General features: G+C 46.2%; 1 protein-coding gene across 1 annotated transcript; it reads right to left on the reverse strand.

The window, feature by feature from the left end:
* Positions 1–1,560: 1,560 nt before the first annotated feature.
* On the reverse strand, positions 1,561–26,434 carry LYPD6 (LY6/PLAUR domain containing 6). The gene is made up of 5 exons (XM_040069518.1): positions 26,306–26,434; positions 8,325–8,479; positions 6,609–6,707; positions 2,573–2,703; positions 1,561–1,761 (listed from the first exon to the last, which is right to left on the reverse strand). The coding sequence occupies exons 2-5, from the start codon at positions 8,434–8,436 to the stop codon at positions 1,561–1,563; spliced, it is 543 nt and encodes a 180-aa protein (XP_039925452.1). The 5' UTR covers positions 8,437–8,479; positions 26,306–26,434.

Here is a 26,434-nt window from a genome sequence, read left to right on the forward strand (position 1 = left end):
GTGGCACCGACGCTGTGCCCGTCGTGTCCCCGTCGTGTCACCAACCCTGTTGCTGTCATTGTCACCGTCACTGTCCTCTCCCTATCGCTCTCCCTGGCACCATCCCTGTCCCTGTCTTGTCACCATCATTGTCATTGTCATTGTCACCGTTCCTGTCCCTGTCCTGTTCCTGTGTCACCGTTCCTGTCCCTGTCCTGTCACCATCCCTGTCCCTGTCTTGTCACCATCACTGTCATTGTCATTGTCACCGTTCCTGTCCCTGTCCCTGTCCTGTTCCTGTCCTGTCACCATCCCTGTCCCTGTCTTGTCACCATCTCTGTCCTGTTCCTGTCCTGTCACCATCCCTGTCCCTGTCTTGTCACCATCACTGTCATTGTCGTTGTCACCGTTCCTGTCCCTGTCCTGTTCCTGTCCTGTCACCATCCTTGTCCCTGTCTTGTCACCATCCCTGTCCTGTCCCTGTCCTGTTGTCACCGTCACTGTCCCTGGCACTGTCCCTGTCCTGGTCTTGTCACCGTCCCTGTCCTGTCCCTGTTTTGTTCCTGTCCTGTCATCATCCCTATCCCTGTCTTGTCACTGTCATTGTCACTGTTCCTGTCATTGTCACCGTCCCTATCACTGTCGTTGTCACTGTTGGTGTCCCTGTACTGTCACTGTCATTGTCACCATCACTGTCACCATCCTGTCCCATCCCTGTCCGTGTCCTTTCCCTGTCTTGTCCCTGTCGTTGTCACCATCACTGTTGTCACCATCCCTTGTCACTGTCCCTGTCACTGTCCCTGTCGTTGTCACCATCCCTATCCCTGTCTTGTCACTGTCCTGTCCCTGATGCTGTCCCTGTCCCCATCCCTGTCAGTCGCTGTCACTGTCCCTGTCCCATCGCTGTCGTTGTCCCTGTCACTGTCCCTGTCATTGTCCCCATCCCTGTCCCCATCCCTGTCCCGTCGCTGTCCCCATCCCTGTCCCGTCCCTGTCCCCGTCCCTGTCCCCATCCCCGTCCCTATCCCCATCCCCATCCCTGTCCCGTCGCTGTCCCCATCCCTGTCCCGTTCCTGTCCCCATCCCCGTCCCTGTCCCCATCGCTGTCCCCATCCCTGTCGCTGTCCCCATCCCTGTCCCGTCCCTGTCCCCATCCCTGTCCCGTCGCTGTCCCCATCCCTGTCCCGTTCCTGTCGCTGTCACCATCCCTGTCCCGTCGCTGTCCCCATCCCTGTCCCGTTCCTGTCGCTGTCACCATCCCTGTCCCGTCGCTGTCCCCATCCCTGTCCCGTTCCTGTCGCTGTCACCATCCCTGTCCCGTCGCTGTCCCCATCCCTGTCCCGTTCCTGTCGCTGTCACCATCCCTGTCCCGTCGCTGTCCCCATCCCTGTCCCGTTCCTGTCGCTGTCCCCATCCCTGTCCCGTCGCTGTCCCCATCCCTGTCCCGTTCCTGTCGCTGTCACCATCGCTGTCCCGTCGCTGTCACCATCCCTGTCCCGTCGGTGTCCCCATCCCTGTCCCGTCCCTGTCCCCATCCCTGTCCCGTCGCTGTCCCCATCCCTGTCCCCATCCCTGTCGCTGTCACCATCGCTGTCCCGTCGCTGCGGCGGCCAGCCCGCGCTGTGCCAGCAGCGCCAGGCAGAGCCCGAGCGGTGTCGCCAGGCCGGGAGGGGACAGCGGCGGCGCGGCGCTCAGCGGTGACAGCGTGGCGAACACGGCGTCCGAGGCGTTCCGCGGCAGGGGCAGGTTGCAGATGCTGCCCTCGCAGCAGGACGTGCACACCTGGGAAAACAGGGAATGCGGAATTCCATGAAATTGTGTGCAAATAGGAAAAACACGTAGAATACGGACATATGAAAATACTATGTACTTATAAATTATAAATTAATTATAAATCTAATAGAATAGAATGTATTATATATTACATATTACATATATAATATTACATATTATATATAATATATTATATATAATATATAATATATTATATATTATGTATTATGTATTATGTATTATGTATTATGTATTATGTATTATGTATTATACTATATACTATATACTATATACTATATACTATATATTATATACTATGATATACGAGATACGATATATGATATACGGTATATTATTATATACTATATACTATATATTATATATTATACATTATGCGTTATACATTATCCATTATACTTTATGTATTATACGTTATACGTTATGTGTTATGTGTTATATGTTATGTTATATTAGTTAATATTATATATATATTGTATATTACATAATATATATATAACAGTATATATTATATAGTATAGATATGATATCTGGTATATGATATATTGTATTATTTTATTATATGATATTACTAATATAACATAATACAATACAATATAATATGATATAATGTACTATACTATACTACACAAATAAATGTAATTTATATTATATACCATTTCTACATTACATTATATTCCATTACATTATATTATTATTTTTTTTCATTTTCCTCTGTGTTTGCCCCTACATTCGCACACATCACATTCACAAAACCAGCTCCGGCTGTGGAATTTTTCCCGTTTCCCCCATCCCTGCGCACCTTGTACTCCTCGTGTCTGATGTAGCTGCAGCCCGTGCTCAGACACTCCTCCAGGCCCACGCAGCGCTTGGTGACCGAGACGCTCTCCCCGCTGGCCTTCATCATGTGCTGGCTGAAGCAGTACCTTGTTCCTAAAAAACATGGAAAAATCTTTATCTGCCCAATTCGCATCCCCCAGAGTCCACCAGCAGGAGAAATAGGAGAGAAGTCCTGGATTTTTTTAAAAATACAATTTTAAAATGTATTTATTGTGCATCATGTGCTGGCTAAAGCAGAACCTTGTCCCTAAATAACATGGAAAAATCTTTATCTGCCCAATTCATATCCCCGAGAGTCCATCAGCAGGAGAAATAGGAGCAAAGTCCTGGATTTTTTTAAAAAAATACTTTGTGTGTGTGTGTGTGTATTTATTGTGCATCATGTGCTGGCTGAAGCAGTACCTTGTCCCTAAAAAACATGGAAAAATATTTATCTGCCCGATTCCCCTTCCCCGAGAGTCCACCAGCAGGAGAAATAGGAGAGAAGTCCTGGATTTAAAAAAAAATTACGATTTTTAAATGTATTTATTGTGTGTCATGTGCTGGCTGAAGCAGTACCTTGTCCCTAAAAAACATGGAAAAATCTTTATCTGCCCAATTCGCATCCCCCAGAGTCCACCAGCAGGAGAAATAGGAGAGAAGTCCTGGATTTTTTTAAAAATACAATTTTTAAATGTATTTACTGTGCGTCATGTGCTGGCTAAAGCAGAACCTTGTCCCTAAAAAACATGGAAAAATCTTTATCTGCCCAATTCATATCCCCGAGAGTCCACCAGCAGGAGAAATAGGAAAGAAATACTGGATTTTTTAAAAAAAATACTTTGTGTGTGTGTGTGTGTGTATTTATTGTGCATCATATGCTGGCTGAAGCAGTACCTTGTCCCTAGAAAACATGGAAAAATATTTATCTGCCCGATACCCCTTCCCCGAGAGTCCACCAGCAGGAGAAATAGGAGAAAAGTCCTGGATTTAAAAAAAAAAATTACAATTTTTAAATGTATTTATTGTGTGTCATGTGCTGGCTGAAGCAGTACCTTGTCCCTAAAAAACATGGAAAAATATTTATCTGCCCACTTCACATCCCTGAGAGTCCATCAGCAGGAGAAATAGTAGAGAAGTCCTGGATTTTTTAAAAAATACAAATTTTTGATGTATTTATTGTGCGTCATTTGCTGGCTAAAGCAGAACCTTGTCCCTAAAAAACATGGAAAATCTTTATCTGCCCGATTCCCTTCCCTGAGAGTCCATCAGCAGGAGAAATAGGAGAGAAGTCCTGGATTTTTAAAAAAATACCGATTTTTGATGTATTTATTGTGTATCAACTGCTGGCTGAAACTACTTTGTCCCTAAAAAACGTGGAATAGCTCTATCTGCCCAATTCCCATTCCCTGAGAGTCCACCAGCAGGAGAAATAGGAAAGAAATACTGGATTTTTATCAAATCATGGTAAAAAATACAAATTTTTAACACAAGATTTTTTTAAAAAAAAAATAATTAAATATACAATTTTAAAAAATGTATTTATTGTGTATCATGTGCTGGTTGAAGCAGAATCTTGTCCCTAAAAAAACATGGAAAAATCTTTATCTGCCGAATTCATATCCCTGAGAGTCCACCAGCAGGAGAAATAGGAAAGAAATACTGGATTTTTATTAACTGATGGGATTTAAAAATATATATATACAATTTTTTGGGATGTATTTCTGTATAATGTCACTGAATATCCACTCACATCCAGGCTCTGAGCTTTCAAATTCCTCTGGAATTTGGAGATTTGTTCCCAGGGGATCATCCAGTTATAGAGGGAAGTTTGGACAAAACCCCCAAATCTTATTCATTGTCTTTAAAAATATCAAAATATTCACAATCTCCTGTTTATTTCATGTGTATAGATGTAAAAATATTCTAAAATGTACAATAAAAATACTTTAAAATAATATGACATATATTTTTTCCCCCTACATCCGTGTTTTTACCAGTGAATTTATTTCTCAGGCTTCGGGAAAAGGACTAAAAGATGTAAAACTTGGTGTTCCCATTCCATCTTTCCCCTTTTTTTCCCCTCATCCTTCTCCTTTTTTTATCTGCCCCTCACTGACATCTGGAAATCAGCCCCCAAAAATCCAAAGCAAAACAATTGACAAATGGAATAAGGGTTTCTAAGGAATTCCATAAAGGATTTGGATTTATTCCCTGCTTTATTCATTGCAGGGAAGCTGAAGGAGCTTCCTCCAAGCACTCCAAAAGGAAAAAATTTGGATTTTCAAGATGGCAAATGCACCACTGGATGTTTGTTTTCTATATTCGACCTTGTTTCTAATTAACTCAGCTTGTTATTAGCAAAATTATTGCTTTGACAGAGGAGAAATGGGAAAAAAAAAAAAAAAGGAGGGAAGAGGAGGGAAAAGGAGGGAAAAAATGGAAGGAAAAAGGAGGGGGAAAGGAGGGGAAAAGGAGGGGAAAGGAGGGGAAAGGAGGGAAAGGAGGGGGAAAGGAGGGAAAAGGAGGGAAAAATGGATGGAAAAAAGGGAGGGAAAAAGGAGGGAAGAGGAGAGGAAAAGGAGGGGGAAAGGAGGGAAAAGGAGGGGAAAATGGGTGGAAAAGATGGAGGGAAAAAGGAGGGAAGAGGAGGGGAAAAGGAGGGAAAAAATGAATGGAAAAAGGAGGGAGAAAGGAGGGGAAAAGGAGGGGGAAAAAATGGAGCGTAAAAGGAGGGAAAAAGGAGGGAAATTCCCATGTTTTCCAGCCTCTCCTGCCCTAAAGCTCAGTTTTATCCCAAAGGGAGCATCCTCGGTGCAGCAGCTCCCAGGATTTTGCTGGAATTACCATTCCCAGCAAACCTGGGCTTTCTCTCTCCTGCTCTGGCAGATCCCACATGGAATAAATAAAGCTTCCACCACCACAGAACTCTTTTAAGGTTGCTTTATCCTTTATTCCTTTCTTTTTTTTTGTGGAATCCTCTCGGAGAGAGGGATTTTCCTGGCACGGGGAGGCCGAGCACGGACGGCTCTCCCCTCCCTCAAGGCCACACACAAAACCCACGAGAAGGGATAAACCCCACGCCCCTTTCTCCTGTCAAAACAAGGAATATCCGGGAATTTTGGGCTCGTCCCGTGCCAGCCAGCCCGGGGCGTTTTATTGTTGTGGATTTTAGCTCAAAAGGAAGCAAATTCTGGGGCTGATAACGGGCCTGACACACACACTGGGGTCGTCTCCTTCCAAAAGAAATATTGTTCTTCCAAAATAAATGTATTTCATCCTTCCAAAATAACGATTTTTTTTTTTTTTTCTCCCCAAAGGTAAAATCCCCACACAACGCAGCTAAATGGGATTCACGGGGGCTGTGGAAAATCCCGATGTTGTGTGAGGGTCTCGGAAGAGAGCTGCTGAAGGAGGGGGAGATCTGAGGAGCTCAGCAGTGCCTGGATCTGACAGCTGAGCGCTTGTGTTAAAGGGTTTTTCTGAGCTGTTCCCAGTTCCAGGCTCTGAGGGGATTTATGGGATCAAGCCACTGAAAACATCAAAATTCCAGCCGTGGCTGCCCTGCATATGGATTCGTGCCGTAGGGGAGGGAAGTGAACACAGCCAGAACTGGTTCTATGTTCACCAGCAGGAGAAAAAAAATCTTAAAACTCCTTCCCTGTGAGGGTGGGGAGGGGCTGGGATGGAATTCCCAGAGGAGCTGTGGCTGTCCCTGGATCCCTGGATGTGCCCAAGGCCAGGTTGGAGCAGCCTGGGATATTGGAAGGTGTCCCTGCCCATGGAATGGGATGAGCTTAAAGGTCCTTTCCAACCCCAACCAGTCTGGGATTTTAGGGAAGTGACGCCAGCCTGATTCAACCCCGAGCCGAGCCAGAGGAAAACAGGGAACAGCTCAAAGTCCTCAACCTCACCCACCACAAAGAGACAGAAAAACTGAGAGCATTTTTCCAGAACCCCATATTCCACATTTCTGGGAATAACAGCTTGGGATGGAAGCCGGGGAGGGGGCTGGTTACCTCTGGGGCAGTAAACATCCGGAGCCCAGCGGTTGCACTCATAATTATCTGAGGCCTTTTCGCAGGTGAAACACTTAAATCCATGAGGATACGGCGTGGCTGAAAGCAATGGAAAATTTGGAGTTAAAAGGAATGGAAAATGGAATTGAAATGACCCAATTAATCTGGTTCTATGCTGCTTTTCAGGAGAAAAAAGCAACGTTGGTTTTTTTTTTTTTTTCTCTGTAGATCCAAATTTCTCCGAATTTTCCTGTCAGTGTCAGCAGGTTGGTTCTGATTTGTAAAACCCTGTTCCCCGCAGCAGGAAAAGCGCATTTAGGGCCCTGTGGACTCGTTCCAGCTGTGTTTTCCCAGCCAAAGTGCCCGGTGCTGACTTCAAAGGGAGTTAATGGGAGCTGGGAATGCTCATTCCCTCGGAATCAGAGCTCACATCCACCACTGCGGCTTTATCAGCGCTGATAACAAAATATCAGGTTGGATTTAAACACTCTGGGAATTGCCCCACCAAAGGAAAGAGCTGCTCCTGTTGAAGGCAGGCTCACGGCCCCAAAGGGAACAAAACCACTTTGCTCAACCTCCGGCACTGAACAGCAGCCTCTGTCCTAAGTTATCTCACCAAACGAGGGCTAATTCCTTAATTGCTCTCCTGGCAGCGCTTCTGGGACTCTTTCAATCCGTCCTCGAGGTGCTGCCGCCTTCTCAGAAGCCAAGTGGTGAAGAGGCCACATTCATCAGCAAACGGAACCTCTCCAGCCCCAAGGGCCACATCTTCACCCTCCCTCCTCATCACCACCTCCCCTGGCTCTGGGCCGGATCCTGCTTGGGAATGAGGAGGTGAAGCAAGAGGATTTCACTGCTTGTTTCCTCTCAGCTTTTAAGGAACAAGGAATCACCCAGCAGCAGCTCTGGTGGGGCTGGGACGAGGCGGTGATTAAATTAATCCCTCTCGCCCTGCAGCACCTCTGGCAGGACACAGTCATGGCGTGGAGCAGGAGTTTCAGCCCACTTGCACAGAGTATAAATATTTCTGCTGATGGAGCAGAGAGTTTTCTGCGGGCAGAGAAGGCAGGGGCAGCTCCACAGGCACCCTGTTCTCCAGGAATTCAGTAAGTCTGAGTCTGATAAAGTGAACAGACTGGTGAGGGAAGGTCTAAAGATGCACAATTCCATTTCTCCAGGAGTTACTGGAGTCAAGGCAGGAGCCGTCTGTGCCCCAGCAGCTGCCTGTGACCCCACGTGTCCTCTCAACCCTTTTGGTCCAGTTTTACACGGAATCACGGAACGGTTTGGGTTGGAAGGGACCTTACAGCCCATGTTGTCCCACCCTCAGCCACGGACAGGGACAGATCCCACCAAAAACCTGGGTTTTCTTCCACATTAACTCGTCCCTGTGAGAATGGTGACTGCACAAACCAGGTCCCGCCCAACCCAAACCATTCCGCGATTCCGTGTAAAACCAGGTTAAAGGCAGGGCCAGAAGCAAAGTGGTTTGAGAAAAAGTGGGAAAAACAAAGGAAGCACGACAAGATGAAACGTACAAAGAAACACAGAGCCCTGCTGGAACATATTCCAGTGGCCTCTGAGGACCGTGGAAACGATGATGGGAAGCGGCTTTTGGGTTGGGCTCCTGTGAGAATTTGAGTGCAGACCCGTAAGCTCGGGAGATAAGCGGTGTTCCCCTCGCCCCGTCCCCGTCCCAGGGCGGAGGTCACTTACTGGAGGGGTGGAGGTAGACGATGTCCTTGGCGGTGAAGTCGCGGCTGCGCGCGGCCGGAGCGCGGCCGGACAGCAGCAGGAGCAGCAGCAGCAGCCCCGGCGGCCAGGCCATGGCCCGGCCAGCACCTGCTCATGCGGCGGCCGAGAATCCCCACCTGGGCAGGGGAACAGGATTGCCAGAGTTAACCAGGCTGCCAAAGACCTCCGAGATCGATAAAACCTTCGGCGCGTGGCCGGAGCGGGGCGAGACACCTGAAGGTTTATCGGGTCTCTGAGGGCGTCCAGCACTTCTCAGAATAGCTTGGGGTAATAGGGAGACAACTTCTCTGGATGTGCTTTGTAAAATTAAAGGTTTTAATAGATGAGTGTTCTGTGCTGCCCAGGGCGCAGCTCTGAGCTCACACTCGGTGTCACTCAGCTCTCTGCACACCCCAGCCACATAAAACAAATCCTGCTCCTGCTGCACACCAAGGACACCTGGGACAAGTGTTCAGCCCAAAAGCACAAACAGCGGTGGCTGGAGGGAGGAACAAGGAGGATGGGACTGCAGAACCTGGAGCTGGAACTGGACAATGAAACCCCAATGTGAAAATGGAACAAAACTGATCAAAGTGTGAGGCCTTGTGACCAGGCCGCCATTTTGTGTCCATTTTGTGTCCATTTTGTGACCATTTTGTGCCCATTCTGGGTCCATTTTGTGCCCATTTTTGTCCATTTTGTGCCCATTTTGTGTCCATTTTGTGTCCATTTTGTGACCATTTTGTGACCATTTTGTGCCCATTTTGGTTCCACCTTGGGTGCAACCCTGCCCAGGCTCTTGTCCTACCCAAGGTGTTTCCTAAAGGCCTTTCAATAAATATCTGCTTTATTCTCCAGCTCTGTCCAGTCTCTGTTCCAGGTCACCTTCCCAAGGCATCAACGCCAAGTGCTCATCCCAACCTCATGGAAGCTGGCGTGGCCCGCTCGGAATCCGTGTCCGGTGGCGGCGGGGTGACACAGTCACAGGGCATTTAGATCACGCAGTCTGTTTGTGAAAGGGCCTGGGCGCTGACACAGAAATCCCCGTTAACTCAATCTTTCTGGCTCCAGCGGCACCTCGGAGGCGGGAAGGCCATTCCCATTCCCGTTCCTGTTCCCGCTCCGCAACGGGATTACTCCGGCCTGCCCTTTGTCCCGCCACGGCGCCGTGGAAATGAACCCTTGGAGGCCCCGAGCAGCAGCCCGGTTGCCCGTTTGTCAGGTCTCATTAGGGACGGGACATCTCGGCCTCGTTGGCACCAGCGCTGGGGACAATGGAAGGTCCCAATCCTCCCGGGAAGGACTGGAGTGGAGGCTGGATATCAGAGCTCTGGATTTAGAGAGGCGTTGATGGAGGAGACAGTTATTTTTAAGGATGGCTTTGTCTCTTCCGTCCTCCTCAAGCTCAGCTGGCTGAGCATGACCCAACCCATGAGCTGGGCCAGCTGCGAGTTTGCAGGAAAAACATCATTCCAGGAGAAAAAAAAAAGGGGGAAAAATAGGAGTCAGACACCAAATCTTCCTGTACAAAGACTCAGCCAAAGCCAGGCAGGAAGGAATTCCTGATTCGTGGGTATTTCTGTGGTTCTCCTCATGCGAGTATGGCGCAGGTTGTGGTGCTCAGGGCCCTCCACCGTGTTCCCATGGGAGATGGAGCATTTCCCTGCTCTCTCTGGATTCCAAGCGCAGCGGGAAGTTGCCTGGCTGGTGGGAGGATGATGATTCTCCCTCACAGGAGGTTGATGATTCTCTGACACCTCATCTCAACCTTCCTCCTCCATCTCCTCCTTGCTGTCTGGGCCACGCTTCCAAGTTCCTACAAGGTTCCAACCGATTTCACCCTGACATTTCCTCTTATCCTTCCCCTTGGAAGGGCCTCCACCTCAGAGCTCCCCAAATCAACTCTTCCTTGAGGGAAATAAGCCAGCAAAAGCCAGGAAAATTTCCCTCCCAGCAGGCAGGAGACTTCCTGAGCCCCCAAATCAACTCTTCCTTGAGGGAAATAAGCCAGCAAAAGCCAGGAAAATTTCCCTCCCAGCAGGCAGGAGACTTCCTGAGCCCTCGAGCAGCGGTCACAGCACGGCCAGGCAGCGCCATCTGTGAGAAACCGCCGAGGCCTCGGCACGAGCCGCTCGCTCCCGCGGATTCTGCTGTGCGGGGTCACCTGGGCCGCCCTTCCACTGCCTCAGCACGATTATTCCACAGTGGGAAACAAAGCCATGGGAACTCCGAGCAGCCTGACGAGGCTGGAAGAGCTGTTCCTGGAGGCAGAGTCTTCCCTCCAGGAATTCCGCCTCATGCACCTCCCCAGTGTGACTTTCCCAAATAACTCCGCAGATTTTCCTCCTGCCTTTCTTCCAGGTCACACAAAGCTACAGGCTGGACTTCCCACGGCTGAATTGACAACATTTGCATTAGTTTTCATCTCCCTCCAGCTTCCAAAGCCAAGCCCAGCTCTCTGCCTGTGTCATCACTGCCCAAAGACAAATCGGAATGGCGATGGAATGTTTTCCATCTGGCAGCTGTGCCGGATCCCAGACAACAATCCCAAGGACTATTTGCAACATCTCCCGCTCTATTTGCATTTTCCCCCTTCTCTTTTATCCTGCTCAACCTTTTTGTGTCTATTCTATTTATGTCTTTTGGTTCCAACCCCACAGGTCAAAATGTTATGAAAAAAACCTGGAATTCTTATGAATTGCCTCCAAATCCAGCTTTTTTCCACGTTCCATTTTAGGGGATTTTCTTGGCAGTTTCACCCCAGGATCGGTTAAGTGTGGGTCCCCCTCTCCATAAAATGGGATGTAGTAAAGCTCTTGCATCCAAGGAACCTCTCGGAGCTCTTGCAGAGGGGTTCGCTGCTTCTCCTCAATTACAGTGAGCAAGAGTAATTAAACAATCAAACACAATTAGTGCACTCATTACTGCCAGGAACGTGGCCCATCTAATCGCCTTGCTGCTAATTACAAAGCCTGGAGTTCATTGAGCTAAAAGCCCCGGACTTGGGGAAGTGAAGGGGGGGACAATATGTTCTTCCCTCTCGCTCCGCCTTCCCTCGGACGCAATTTAATCTTTCACGGGATGTGATTCCAAGGTTGTTTTACAGCCAGCACTACTCGGCTTCTATTTTCAACCTGAATCGCTCATATTTTCAGTCCCACCAGTGAAACTTCTCTTAGGTTCCTCCCATCTTTTAATGATTTGGGGTAAAATGTCACTTCTATTCATCCTCAGGATAGTTAGGCTTCAAAAAAACCCGTGGGGATGGAATAAATATATTTTACTGTAATGTCTAAGGCACTTAATATCTGGCATTAAGGACAGGGGAAAAAGGTGAATTTAGAGTTCAGCCAGGCCATGACATAAGAAAATACAATTTCTGCAAATTAATTGTCAAGCTGAACAGGTGAATTATTCCAAGTTAGACATAATTCATTCCCTTTTTACTCCATGAATGTGGTGCAGGGACACCACTTTTCCTTCCTTTAAATTATACGGACCATGAACACCTCTGAATCAGCAGGAAAATGGACATGGATGATCCAACAAATCATTTCAAGGCCTATTCCCGGATTTTTGCATGGCCTGCAATAGAGGCAGCAAGGGCAGAAAGTCCAGGGGGATGTGGGAGATCAGGACTTTGCTCGGTTTGGGAATTTTGGAAGGCCCTCAGCACACAGACTGACCTCAGTGCATGGAGAGCCCCCAGACAGCCCGGCTCCACACAGACAGGATAAGGAAACCATGCGTGAGCACCGAAATCCTGGGATTTTCCTGCTAATAAGAAGCAAAACCCCCAGTTGCTGAGTTCCAGTGGCCGAGGGGAGGAGAGAGGCTAAATTATCCCCTAAACAAATATCTGAGTTCGCTGGGGCAGCTGAAAGGGCTCCTCTTCCCAAGGCAGGGATAATTTCTGTGGATCACACGTTGCCTTCCTCCTTGGGAAACTCTCGTGGCAAAAGGAGGAAAGGGAGCGCCCAGGGAAGGAATTTCAGGACAGGGAGGCTGTGACTCTGTGACTGCTGGTGCAGCCCTGGAAGCGGGCAGGGTGGGGATATTCTCCTGGAGACAAGCAAAATGAAGTCCCAAGGAACAGAGTCTCTGCATGAAATTAAATTTTGCTCCTTGTGGAAACAGCAATTGGGATCAGCCTGGACCATCTTCCCTACTTAAACCAAGCAAAAGCATCCCAGTTACTGGGAAAAAGGAAAGAATATTGCAGAGTGAGCAAATAAAATGCAGCCAAAACAACGCCAAAGAAACAAGGGAAATTTTTTGAAAAAAAAAAACAAAACAGGAGAACATATTCCATGTTTATGACAAGAGCTGGAAAATTATCTAAGCTTCAACCAAGACATGAAATCAAGAAAACATTTTCCTAGTTCTCGTTCCAGCTTGGCAGGTACATAGGAACAGCACTTTTAACAGGATGGGATGAGGTTTTAAGGTTAGATTTTTATTATGCCAAGGAAATTGGGACAACCTTGGGAGCAGGAGGATCCTCGGTATTTTTGAAGGATCAAACGAGCAGCCGCTGAGCCCAAGGTCATCCTGGGTAAACTCCTGGAGCATTTTATTTGTGCTGCAGCAACAAATATTCCAAGTAGAAAAAAAATTACAAGGGAGGGTCATTGGGAAGATGGGGAAAACAGGTCTCCAAACAATCCCATCGTTTTCCAGCAGGCGGGATTCTGTCTCTGGCTGTGAGACACTTACAGGGAATAATTGGGGGGAGACCAAAGCAGAGCACCAAAGCTCCGAACCCTCCTGATTACAAAAAATGAGTTCTACCCAATTAACCAAGCGTGCTCGGGCCAAATTAAACCCCAGCTTAGTGACATCTCCAAATCTAATTGGTGAAAAGGGCACCTCCAAAAGATTCTTTTACCTCCCTACCCCCATTTCCCTGCAATTCTGCATTCAGTATCTTTGCGCCGAGAGTATTGATAAGAAACTCTTTGATTAGAGGCTGACGGGGACATGAAAAGGGGGAGTCCGTCCCTCCTGCGCCAAACTGTGCTTTAATAAAGCCAGGCATCAATCTGCGCCATTGTGTCCCCGCTCTCCTGATGCCACTCCGGCGGGATTTGTGACAGCTCCTCTGGGACATCACCTCGCACATTTGCCATGCTAGATTAGGCACCGAGCCGCTGCCGCGCGGCGTCCACCCCGAGCGAGCTCTGTGCGACGCCCCGCCGACGTCACCTCGCGCAAATGAGGGCTCGTTGTTATCAAACCTGGCCAAAATCTCAGCCTCCTCCCCTCCGAGGAGAGTTCTGACCCATCGCCGATCGCACCGCTATTATCCCTTGCCGCTCCTCGATTACGAGATATTAATGATCCCCGGTTATCCCGATTCCCGCCGCAATGCCGTGTTTTCCCCCCAGATAATAATTTAACATACGCACGTAGCAGTTAATGAACACCGTGTGTCGTTTTTCCGGCCCTGGATGAGCTCCCTTCCCCTGAGAGCTCGCCCAAGGTTCATCCCGTTTTTTATTCCCTGACCCGCGCGTGAATTCCCTTTGGCACCAAAAATCTGGGGAAGCCACAAAAGGAGAGGACGCTTAGGAGGACAACACCTCTGCTTTCCACAGTTGCAAAGAGCACATCTCAAACCAGGCTGGAGGAGATGCCACGGCAACCCCCAGGGGAATAATTGGGAATTGGGAATGGCTCGGCCATTCCCAGCTGTGCAACTCCGACATCTCCGTAAAATCAAAGGGCCAGCGACCCGAGCCTCGTACAAGGATCCTTTAGATAAGTACCTCGTTCTCATTTTTATCTTCATAAAGTAGCTGATGTTTGTGTGAGTCCAAATTTATCTGAGCCAGTCTCTACATCAAAATAAATGAATTTTATGTTATATTTTGTTATTTCTGCTGCGACCCTTCGCTCCATAAGGACTGTAAGAGATTTTGTCGTAAAACTCTTTGCAGAAATTGCCATAATCAGTTAAATTTAAAGAGCAACATTTACCTGGTTTTGTATTTTCCATCCTGCGACACCAAACTCCAGATATTTTCATCCAAAAGCTTTACTCAAAGTTGTCCCACTCCAGTTTTAACGTGTATTTTATTTGGTATAAATTAGAAAAGCTACATATCCTTAAAGAATATGAAACAAACCCAAACGAGAATTGACCAATTAATGTACTTTCAGCTGTCTGGTTAATCTATGGAGTAAACAAATCCTTAATTCATGAAGATTTTCATTAGTTTTTCCAGAAAAACAAAACCCAGGGGAACACAAAAACAAACCCTCTGCTCCGTAAGGATTCCAGGGTTATTTCAATTCCAAGGCCAATTAATTGCCACTTTTCTTCCCAGAAAAAGACATTTTTTTCCTTCATTTTTTGTATTTTGATGGCAAAATAAAGGCTAATTAAGGAAAAACTCATCCCCAGCACGATGGGAAGCTGTAGAACACCATCCCCATTTTAGTCACCACTCCCAGGATGGTTTCGAACTTCCAGCACCACAATGAGGGTTCTCAGTGGATATTCCTGCGATGGAAATTTTGGATTTCTCCCTGGTTTTTACCACATGAATGTCCTGGAAAGCTGAGCGGTGTAAGTGCCCTCCCACAGATAATTCTTTACCCTTGTGCAGAAAGTCACTCCTTTTCGTTTATTACAATTTACAGATGGGCAAAATGCTCTGAATAACTGGAGGAATTTTAATTTTAGTCCATTTTTCCCTGAAGCTAAAATGAACAATTTTGCTGTTCCAAGTTCAGTTTGGAAGAAACTATTTATAAAGTGCATCAGCTGCAGAAAACTCCAGGAATAAAAGCACGGACATTTCACTCCCCTAGCACCCGTTTCCTTTCATATTTAATTTTTCATTTAATTTTTACACGAGTTCTTTACCCTCCCAGCATTTCACTTGTAGATAAACACTGCTAATCAATTTTAATGCGTATTTATCACATGATGAAACTTGTGGGCACAACACAATATTACAGTTTTGTGTTATAACAGGAAACATCCTGTTATATTCCACAGTTATACAGGAAAATATTCCCGTGATCCACATTTGTCTGCCAGCAGGTCAGAAAGCTGAGGCACAAATTTATTTTCAGTAAGAGTAAATAGATAATTTAATATTTATTTAATACATAAAATAAATCCAGCTACTCATCAGTTCTGCCAGCAGATAACCAGGCTCTCAAAACAAACCCCAAAACAAAACTTATAATTTTTAAGCAATGTCAGAAAGGGATTTTTTTGCTGTTGTTTTTTTTTTTGTTGTTGTTATTTTGGTGGGATTTAGTGGTTTTTTTAAATTTTTTTTTATTTTCTTTTTTTTTAGCTTATTTTTTTTTCATCCATTTGTTTCTTCAACTCACCAGGAAGAATTCCCTGGAGTTCATGGATCATTTGCTGTGTTTATTCAGGGCTAAGTGCAAGTAACAACAATGCCCAAGGACAGAAAATGTGAATTTCCCTGAAACTACCGTGCCTGGATAGCGGGAATCCTTCCAAAATAACGACTTTTTATTCACAATAAGCAGAATATTTCTGTTTTGTGGCAGAAACAAGGCTGGCATGAATAAAGCTTCCTAAAAAATGAGCTCAGACAAAAAGGAGCAGGAAAATAATTAAGGATGTTCCTGGAATGCTCATGGGATAAATCCTGAGGGTCACGGGGCCATCACCCAGTGCCCACGAGAATGGAAAACCCTGGTTCGGGTAATATAAAAATAAAAAATGAAAATAAACATCAAAATCAGGGGAGCAAAGCACAATAAACACAGCCAGGACAAAGGGCTGGACATTGCCTGAGGTCAGCAGGGAAAGGGAGCGGGAGCTGAGGTGGGGAGGGAACGGGATGAGGACAAACCCAAGCGCTTTGAACAATTCTTATGGAATCCCAGACTGGTTTGGGTTGGGAAGAACCTTAAAGCTCATCCCATTCCAGCCCCTCTGCCGTGGGCAGGGACACCCTCAACTGTCCCAGGTGCTCCCACCTGGCCTTGGACACTTCCAGAGATCCAGGGACAGCCACAGCTTTTCCAGGAATTCCTTCCCAATCTCCCATCCATCCCTGCCCTCTGGCAGTGGGAATCCATTCCCTGTGTCCTGTCCCTCCATCCCTTGTCCAAATTCCCTCCCCAGTTCTCCTGGAGCCCCTTCAGGCCCTGGAAGCCCCACATCTCCTTCCACCTCACCCCATAACCAAATGAGGGAAACAGAAGTTTTTGTGGCGCATCAATTAAAACCCAACCCCTCCTTGGTGTTAATTAAGCTTTAAACCTCTCCTCATCCGCCCTGCTTCCTGCTGGATGCAAATGCCTCATCCCCTTGGCATTACAGAGTGTCCACTTTCCCAAGGCTTTTTTTGGAATAGCACCAGGAATTCAGGAGTCTGCCAGCTCAGAGATGATATCTTACACGAAGAATCACTCAAAATCGTGCTCCAACTCATCTGCCTCAAACACTCACCCCCAGAACATGCTAAAACCACAAAAGCTTCCCAAAACGCGCCCCCCCTGATTTCACCACGGCTTCATTTCCCCTCATGAATCACCTGGAATTCCACAGGCCACCATCCGTAACTCCCGTTGTGTCACTGCTGGCGTTTTCCCTCGTGATTTACTGGTTTCCATTGGATCTGATCTCCCACTCTCGTCCTACCCCAAAACTCGAGGAGGAACCCGTGCTCTAAATGTTGAAAGCACACAGGTTTTCAGCTGCTAAATTCTCACAAATTGGCCTTTTCTGACCATTTCCACGCTGACAGTAACAAAAACCACGAGGGCACCTCTTCCTGCTGTTTTCCTGGGAGAAAAACACTTCCATGTTTTACCACAATGGAATATTTACTGCAAAATAAAACCCTTTAAATCTGAAATATTTGAACCAAAGTCTTGTAGTCTCGGTTTCCGACTCAAGCACTTGGCTGACATGGTTATATTTTATTATATTGATTTTTTTTTTAGCTCCCTAATAATTGGGAAACCACCTCCAGAAGGGTGAAGGAACCTTGGGAATACCAAAGGATTGCCCCTGGATCAGCACAAGATGATGCAAGACAGAGCAGAGAGCACAACCTGGCCCGTCCAGAATACTACAGAAAAGAAAAAGAAACTAAATTAAATCGGATCAGATGAAGGTATAATGGAAATTTGCTCCCTAAAGCCAACAGACTAACTAGAAAATGGGCTGGAAACTCAAAAAATCCCACTGGTCCAAAGGATACATGGGAACTGGGGGTGATAAAAGGAATTCCAAATTATTTTCTGTGCCATTATTTTAATTATTATTATTATTATTTTAATATATGTCACTGAGGCCTCATGAAGAAAATCAATCAGGTCAAGATTCCTTTAGGGAATGATGGCCTTTCCAAGGATATTGTAGATTAAAAAATAGATTATGTGAAAATATCAATGACTGGACTCAGCAACAGACAGAGTTTTTGGCACTGAAACACTGATTTAATTTCCATGATGTCTAATTATGTAAATACCTCAAACTACTAAGGGAAGAAAGATATTTAGAAAAAAGAAATCTTGTTTTTCCTCTTTCTGCAAGCTCCAAGCAGGGAACATTTCCAGGAGTGAGGTCAGCTCTGGCCATAATTGGAAATGAAGGCCTGGAGCTGGCAGTGCCAGAGCTGGTTGCAATGATTATATATGAAAATATTACAGTTTATTATTATATCTAAGCATGTATTGTTGGAAATATCCTCTATTTTAATATCATAATTCATATTATAGTATAAAATCAAAGAATCATGGAATGGTTTGTGTTGGAAGGGATTTAAACATCATCCTATTCCACCCCCTGCCATGGGCAGGGACAACTCCCTCTATCCCAGGCTGCTCCAAACTCCTTCCAGCCTGGCCCTGGGCACTTCCAGGGATCCAGGGGCAGCCACAACTTCTGGCTTTAAACCGGGAGAGAGTAGGATTAGATGGGATATTGGGAAGAAATCCTCCCCTGTGGGGATGGTGAGGCCCTGGCCCGGCCTGCCCAGTGGAGGTCAGGAAGGTTTGCTGATATATTTCGAAATAAATTACTCCGAAACCACGTGGAAACAGACAATTCCCAGGAGAAGACACTTCAGGTGTTCTGCTTTCCATTAAAATCCGCAGGAAAGCTTCCAAGTGGCCTCAGATCCCAGCTCCATGGGGACGCTGAGGGCCTGAGAGGGGAGAGGCAGAGTGCAGCAGCTCCCGCAGGACCCAGATCCTGCAGAAAGCCTGGAATCCCCCAAAATCCTGGCCCCTCCTACCCCACAAACTCATAGTTGAGGCCACAGCTCTGAGCATCACAATTCCTAAATTAATTTAATTTGAGTTCCCAAGCACTGGAGCCCAACCAGAGCAGTTCCCAACTCCTCCTCTGCCACCCAGGTCCCTCATCTTCTCCATAAAAACCCCTCACAAATTAAAAAGGGATTCAAAATTGTACCTTTCTGTAGAGGACAGGGAACCAAAGAGCTCCAGAGCAGCAGGATGAGGTGAGGAGGACCAAAGAGGGGCCAGGATCCACCTGAGCTCCTTCAAAGTCACCCAGCCGCGGGAGAAGCACCAGGAATTAATTTGGGAACAGTTTCCCACCTCTTCACGGGTGTCTGCTCTTTCTTTTGTCTACCAGAATCATCTGGCCAAAAGCATTTCTCCAGGTCAAGACGTCAGAGGAATAAATAAAAATAGCAAATAGAGGTTTGAACAGTTTGGTTTTGTGTTTATAATCCAGGCAATCTCCTCTATTATTAACAGATAAGCAGGAAAGGTCTCATCCCTCCACAGGGAATTTGTTTCTTCCACACCTGCACACTTTAAATCCTAAAATTTTGCCCAGCCTGGCCACGAGAATTGTTTGCCTCAGAATAGAAAAAAATCCATGATTTAAATCTTTCCTTTATAGGTTTGGTTTTTTTTTTCCCGTTTGTTGGTTGGTTTGTTTTTGTTTTGTTGGGGTTTTTTAAAGTAAATAATAATTTTAAAATGCCAAAAGTAAAATAATGAAAAATAAAATTCCAAGGCCGAGTTGGACGGGGCTTGGAGCAAGCTGGGATAGTGGAAGGCGCCTGTGGCAGGGGTTGGAATAGGATGAGCTTTAAGATCCCTCGCTAAATTTATGGAAGGCAGCACATTCACCCCCCATGTCTGCAATTCCCTGATAACTCAGCAGATCCCAGCCCAGCTGGAGGCACCACTCCGGGACATCAGGTGGATTTTCCGCCCCAACAGCCACAGAGGGGACAGAGCAAAACCCAGAACTTCGCACCCAGGATTTGCTCATCCTCTGGAATCCTGAGCACAGCTCAGAAAAATTCATTTTTCACCTCCTAGCGGAGGAGAAGAAATAAAAAAATGTGCTGTACAGCCTTCTCCTGCCATGACAGACTTGCAGATATTTCACATTTTTCATTTATGATTGGGGCTGGTGTGTGGAGCTCTGAGCCATGCTCTGTGCCAGAGATATGAGGTCATGGAGCTGAAGTTCTGACTCGCTGCCAGCTGGAGCTGTGATGTTGAAAGAAGCCAAAATGAGCTTCCTGTGCAAAACTGGGAACAAAAGAGCGTTTTTCCAGTGCTGCCCCGAGGGTTCGTAGGGATCTCAGTGTCCAGCTCCAGGCACAGCTCCCATCTTATCACACCATCAGCTCCTGCAGGCACAGAGCAGAAATCCAGGGTGGGCTCTCCGGGGATGTGTCTGTGTTTAGATCAGAGACACTCGGAGATCCTGGCAGAACCTCCCAGCTCAGACATTCCCAACGAGGCGCTCGTCCCCCACACCTGGAGCACACGGGATGGGCTGGAATTGCAGCCTCCAACCGCAGCGGGAGACACGACGGACTCCGTGACCATGGAATGGTTTGGATCATCCCATCCCACCCCTGCCATGGGCAGGGACACTTCCCATTGTCCCAGGGTGCTCCAGATGGGCCCTGGGCACTGCCAGGGATCCAGGGGCAGCCACAGCTGCTCTGGGAATTCCATCCCAGGCAGGAATTCCCAGTTCCTAGTCTCCCATCCATCCCTGCCCTCTGGCAGTGGGAGCCATTCCCTGTGTCCTGTCCCTCCATTCCTTGTCCCCAGCCCCTCTCCAGCTCTCCTGGAGCCCTGCCAGGGGCTCTGAGCTCTCCCTGGATCCTTCCCTTCTCCAGGGGAACATTCCCAGCTCTCCCAGCCTGACTCCAGAGGGTCTTCCAGCCTTGGAGCAGCTCCAGGGCCTCCTCTGGACCTGCTCCAGCATCTTCTGATGCTGGACCCAGGGCTGGAGGCAGCTCTGCAGGTGGGGTCTCACCGGAGGGATGATCCAAATTCTCACCCCGTTATCCCCAGGCCTGGCCACGGAAGGTTCCATGAAGGGCTGGACTCAGGAGATTTCTCCTCCCCACCAGCAGCCAAAGACCCGGTGAGGGTGATGTTTTCTCTTTAAGCAACCTCAGCGCTTAATTTTACACACCAGAGACCCGAAACAAATTCAGGAAGTGCTGAATTATCCAGTCGGGTGAGCTGCGGGAACTTTGGGTTTGAAAAGAACAAGCAGATATTAAATTCTTACCCAAAACACTTAAAAATAACATGAAAAATCTGCGAGAGCTGAGACAGACCCAAGAGCACTGGCCCAGCCCTGCCAGATCCTGCTGACAGCTGCTGGAAACGCACGGAATCTTTTCAGGACAGATCACCTTGAAAATAATCCTCCCTCCAGAAAGCTCCTGATGCCCATGCATCAACCGTGCTCAGAGAAACACGGGAAGGGCAAAAAAGTGAGGAAAAAGTGAGGAAAAAGTTCCTTGGAAAAGCAATGATATCATGAATTATGGGATGGTTTGGATCGGAAGGAATTCTCTAATTCCAGCCCACCCCCATGGATGTTGATCAGAAAGAAAAACTGAAGGTAAACACTGGTGTAAATGAAGGGAGTTATCAGGAATTTTAAACCAAACAGGACAAAACTAAACTCAGCGTTTTGGGATTGCTCTCGTTCCCTGAAGATGCAAACCAACAGGCAAGTGTGGGATCAGCCTCGGGAATGAGGCCTCCACTCTCCAACCCACCAAACTGTCCTTGGGACCACAAATACCGGTGTGAGTTTGGATGTGCGGCGCACACTTTTCATTTTTCTATCACCTGAGAGTTCAGGACACAGTGGAGTCTTCCCTGCCTCCGAGAAAAGCCACGTTTTACTGCAAGTTACCACATTTCTAAAAGAAATTGCAGATAGAGTGTGTGCTAAAGCCATCGCCACAACCTATAAATAATAATAAAATAATAGTAAAAGCTCATTTCCCCTCCCTGACTCCGAGCCAAGAATCCATGGGGAAGATTCTCCGGTGTCCACAAAACTCTCTGAAAATCCCACACGTGATATAAAGATGTACCCAACGTATTTTGTCCCAAGACATTTTTCCTTTCACAAACGCCACATAAAAAGAAGTTGCTGCAAGACTTTAAAACACTTCTAAGGCATTCCATCTTCCCATAAAACATCCCGTGGGTTGATCCTTGGATGCAAGGATAAATAACCTTGGATTGAGACTGGAACTGGAATTATCCCAGCAACAAGTGTGGTTATAATGTCGCTTCTACTTTTGGGACTCCAACACGATTCTCACGTGGCATCACACGGTTCCCTTCATGTTTTTGGCAGCCAAGCCAGGAAAATCCCTTCCCAAAACCCGCTCCCAGCCAAGGAATTCAAACGAAAATGGGAAAAAGCAGTGACAGACGCCCAGAGCTCCACACCTTGCACGGGGACGATTTGGTGCAGGGCCCAAAGCACCCAACCTGTCCTAATCACCTTGAGCTCATTAATTTACAAAGCTCTGGCCCAACTCTCGGGGCTGGCAGATGATCGAGCTCTTAGTGGATGCGATTCAAACTAATCCACTAAAAGGCATTTAATTCCAGCAAGGAAATCAGGACTTCTCAATTATTACAAGTGCTAAAAAGTTTTACTGGCAGCAGACTTTCAAGGTGAGGGGAGAAACAATGCCCAGCTCCATCCATGGGGGTCTCCCACCTCAAATTCCTCCCCATGGTTCCCCAAGTCCCCTTTCACTGGAAACAGGGGGAAAAAAGCCACTGGATCCAGCCTGTGGTGTTGCTTATTTTCCCCTTTTTCATCCTTCAGATCCCATTTTCGGCATGGTTTCCTAGGGAAAAGAGGATTTTGTCAAGTTACACAACTTCTCCCTTGGATCCATCAGGGTGTTTGGCCAGGCTGGAAAAGAAGGGAAGGTTGGGAAGTCAATGGACATTCCACGATGGGAACATCCTCCAGCTGCCTCAGCCAAGGAAACCTTGCACTCCCATCAGCACCTCACTAGACACCAAAAAACCCAAGGCCAAAAAACCCAAAATCCAACAGAGAAAGAAAGAGATAAAACTTTTAAAGGGTCCCAACCATGGGGAAAAAAATTGAATTACAAACCAGGATAAGACCCAAAGTTGTAGAAAGCAGCTTCCTCAGACATGGGGCTCCTGGTGTCCTTGGAGCCAGGAATGTGGCTGGGAATTTGCTCTTAAACTGGGCCACGCTCAAGATTTTTATTTTGCCAATTCCAAACAGCCAAGGCCTTGCTGTCTGAACACCAAATGTTGCTTCCAGATAAAATATTTCAGTGTATACAAAACTCAAAGCAGGTAAATATTAATTAGTTTGACAACACTCTTGGTTGCCTCAATTAAAATTTGCTCCATAAAGCAATTCCACGAAAAAACACTCCCTAGGACAAAAAACACTGACAAACCACCTCCTTCCCTTTTCCCACTTGAATATTAGATCTAAAACCAAGGTAGAAGCTGTTTAAAATCTCTGTTATGTGGGGGAAAAAAAAAATAGTGATATTAATTTTTAAAACATTGTGAAATGACCCAAAGTTGCTTTGTACCCTATTAAATGTCTAAGCAGTGCATGGCTTGGTGGATACAACCTGAAAATAAACTTAAGAGCAGTGAAACATCCATACTTAAACTGGAGCTGATAAAACAACTTTAAAACCTTCCCAAGGCCAACTGACAAATACAGAAATCTCAGTGTTCGTGTAAAGGTTTTACAGTTATATTAAATAGGTATTTTAGATGGATAAAATAAATACTTTAAATGGATAAAGCAGATATTTTCAGTGTATCTTTTGTATATTTCCCCATGGAGGGACACACACTCCTCACCCAGCAGAGACAGGAGGTAAAACGAGGACAACAAGGCCGCTTAATCCTCAGGATGTGAGGAACCTCCAACGTTTTCACTCGCCACAAACCGCTCCTCGTTCCTGCCTCCATGGATACCCCAAAAAACTCTTATCCGCCAAATAACCTCCTTGCAAAAAACCCTCCACGCATTCCCAGTGGGTATCCCAAGGGTCTGCAGCTGATATTTATGGACGGCTCCCAACGCTGGATCCCAACCCCGCGCTCACCCGCTCCTCCAGCGCCGGCGCCACCCTCGCCGGCCCCTTGGATCTTCCTGGAGAGGGCTGGAAGCTCCTTAAGAGCATGAAGGCATCTCAAGAGATATTAACTCTTAATATCTGCAGACTGGCATCTGCTTCCCCAGCAGTTTAGCCCCAAATGTACGTCTGGGAAGAAGGAGAGCCCTAAAAGCAGTCGGGATTTCTATGAAATCCAGCCCTGCACTGGTTTGGCTTTAGAATCTTGTTACATGAACGCCGCAATCCCAGGAAATCAAACTCCCTTTGGAGAAATATTGAAGGCTGGGGGAGGCTGGTCATGCACAAAAAACAAAGAGCTCGGTAGATGTAGCGAAAATAAAAGGCGCAAAAAAAAAAAGTTCAGCCCCGTTAAATATTTAAATGTACATAATAAAACAACAGAATAGGCCAAATTTGTATTAAAAATATAGCAATATATATATAAAAAAAATCTAAAAAAAAACATCTAAATGTTCAAATGGCCTGGTTTATTTCATATCTTTAGATTCACCTTTAACCTAAATGTATATAAACCTTTAGCGAGCCTTGTGTGGGGACGCTCAAGCAAATATCATTTACACAAATACACGAATCAACCCTAAATCAAGTGCCCGTGCACAGCCCCTATTAAATCCATATTTGGGATGTGGAATTAAAGCGCTGCCTCTCGGGACTGTGGCCAGGAAAGCCCACGAGGCCCCGTGACTCGAGCAGCAGGTGCACAGAGCGAGGTCTCGAGATGCTGACATTCCATCAAGGGCTCCCATTCTTCTGGGGACAAGAGCCATTGTTCCCCGTCCCACCAGGGCTCTTTGGGAACGCTGCTGATGCACATCTGCCCAAATCTGCTTTATTAACAAATTTTAGTAAGTGTTTTCTAAAGCTTTTTTCCCAAGTGTTTTTATTCGGTTCCTCAGAAATAACGTCTGAAGAGTAACCTGATGGAATTTGCTTTGTTTATTCAAAGAATGTGTTTGTGGAGCAACAAAAAAATTAAAATCTGCAGGAGCTGGCAAAGAGGAATCCAGGAGTTTAAACGGAAAATATTTCGGTTTGCTTGTCCTTCTCCTTCCTACCAATCTCATTTTCAGGTCACTTTGTGGCATATATTTACAGCAAAACTCCACCTTCTCTCCCGGACACACAACACTGGCATTAAAAATCCATCCTACAGGTGAATGATCCCCAAAAACAAGCTTGTCAACCCCTTCCCTCCACCAGCTGGATCCAAAAATTCCTGATTTCCATAACGGGAGCATGAATTTTGTGGCTCAGAAGGACAGTGAGCTGAAATCACCCCAGCTGCGCTCCAGGAGCAGAGCTGGAAAACACTGGATTCACCCTGCGAGGTGATTCCAGCTGGGAATCTCTGCCTGGATAAAGGAATGAAAACAGTGAAAGGGAACGGGGCTGGAGGTAAAAAATTCCAACTATTTAGGGAGGAGAACCTAATCAATAAGTAAATAAATTAATTATTTTTTAAGGACTAAGAGCAGCAGTTCAGGAAGTTTCCTGAGAAAATATACTTTTGAGGATTTTTTTCAAAATGCCCCAGGGCGCTTAAAATACACTTTTAATAAGCTCAAAATTAGGCAAGATTAGGATTGTGCGGCCTTCAGCATTTCTGGATATAAACCCCCAGGAAAACACTCTCCTTCCATGACTCCCACTTTTCCAGAGCCATTTTATTCCCTGCACTGCAAACCAGTCCTGAATCCCAATAATTTCCTCTGTTAATCTGGATTTATATATATATATTTTATTATTTTAGCCCAGCACATCCCTTAGCAGGGCACCTCCCCTCCTTGGGACAAACCCCAGGAATCCTGCAACCTGCCTGACTGCTGGAATATTTCCCTTCCCGTTTTTCCAGCCAAATCCATGCGGTATCCACAGGGATCATCCCACAGCGAGTCAGGCACCTGCCTGAGAGTCGTAATTCGTCTGCACAGCAGCTCAGGAGATGAAAGCAGAGACACACAAAAGCTCAGGGCTGACTGAGAGGAAATGATTGCAGGCAGAATTCCACGAGAGGAATTTGTGTAATTCTATTGAAGGCGCTTGTAGGGGAAGAGAATGGAAAAAACAAAAAACAAAACCAAAACCAAACAAACAAAAGCCAAAAAAAACCAAAACAAAACACCAAAAAATCCCACAAACAAACAAAAACAAAACCAAAAAAAACCCCAAACAAACAAAAACAAAAAACAAAGTAAAACAAAAAAACCAAGCCAAACCAAACAAAAAAACCCACCAAAAAACCCCACAAAAAAACCCCAGCTCAAATTTAAATAAAATGCACCAAGAATTCAATAAAATACAGGAATAATTGGCATTAAACAAATAAAAGACATGAAAGGAAAACATGATAAAATTTTAATTATAATTGAGGTCATTCATCTCATCTTTTCCTATCATAATTAACGGTTTATATAGAATACTTAGCAGACTATATAGCGTATTTAGCAACTTAATACAGAATATTTAGCCATTTGCATAGAATATTTAGCCATATATGTAAAATTAGAAAGCCCCTGGAAGAGCTTACTCAGGAATACACACCGATGGAGCAGCAGGAGGGATATTTTATGGCATCATCCCAAATCCATCCCAACTTTGAGGCTTCCACGGAGGATTTCCCGAGTTTTCCAGCGAAGCCAAGCCCTGGGAAGAGGCGCAGCTCCTGCTGAG

This window comes from Hirundo rustica, chromosome 7 (genome assembly GCF_015227805.2).
Source record: "Hirundo rustica isolate bHirRus1 chromosome 7, bHirRus1.pri.v3, whole genome shotgun sequence".
Lineage (NCBI taxonomy): Eukaryota > Metazoa > Chordata > Aves > Passeriformes > Hirundinidae > Hirundo > Hirundo rustica.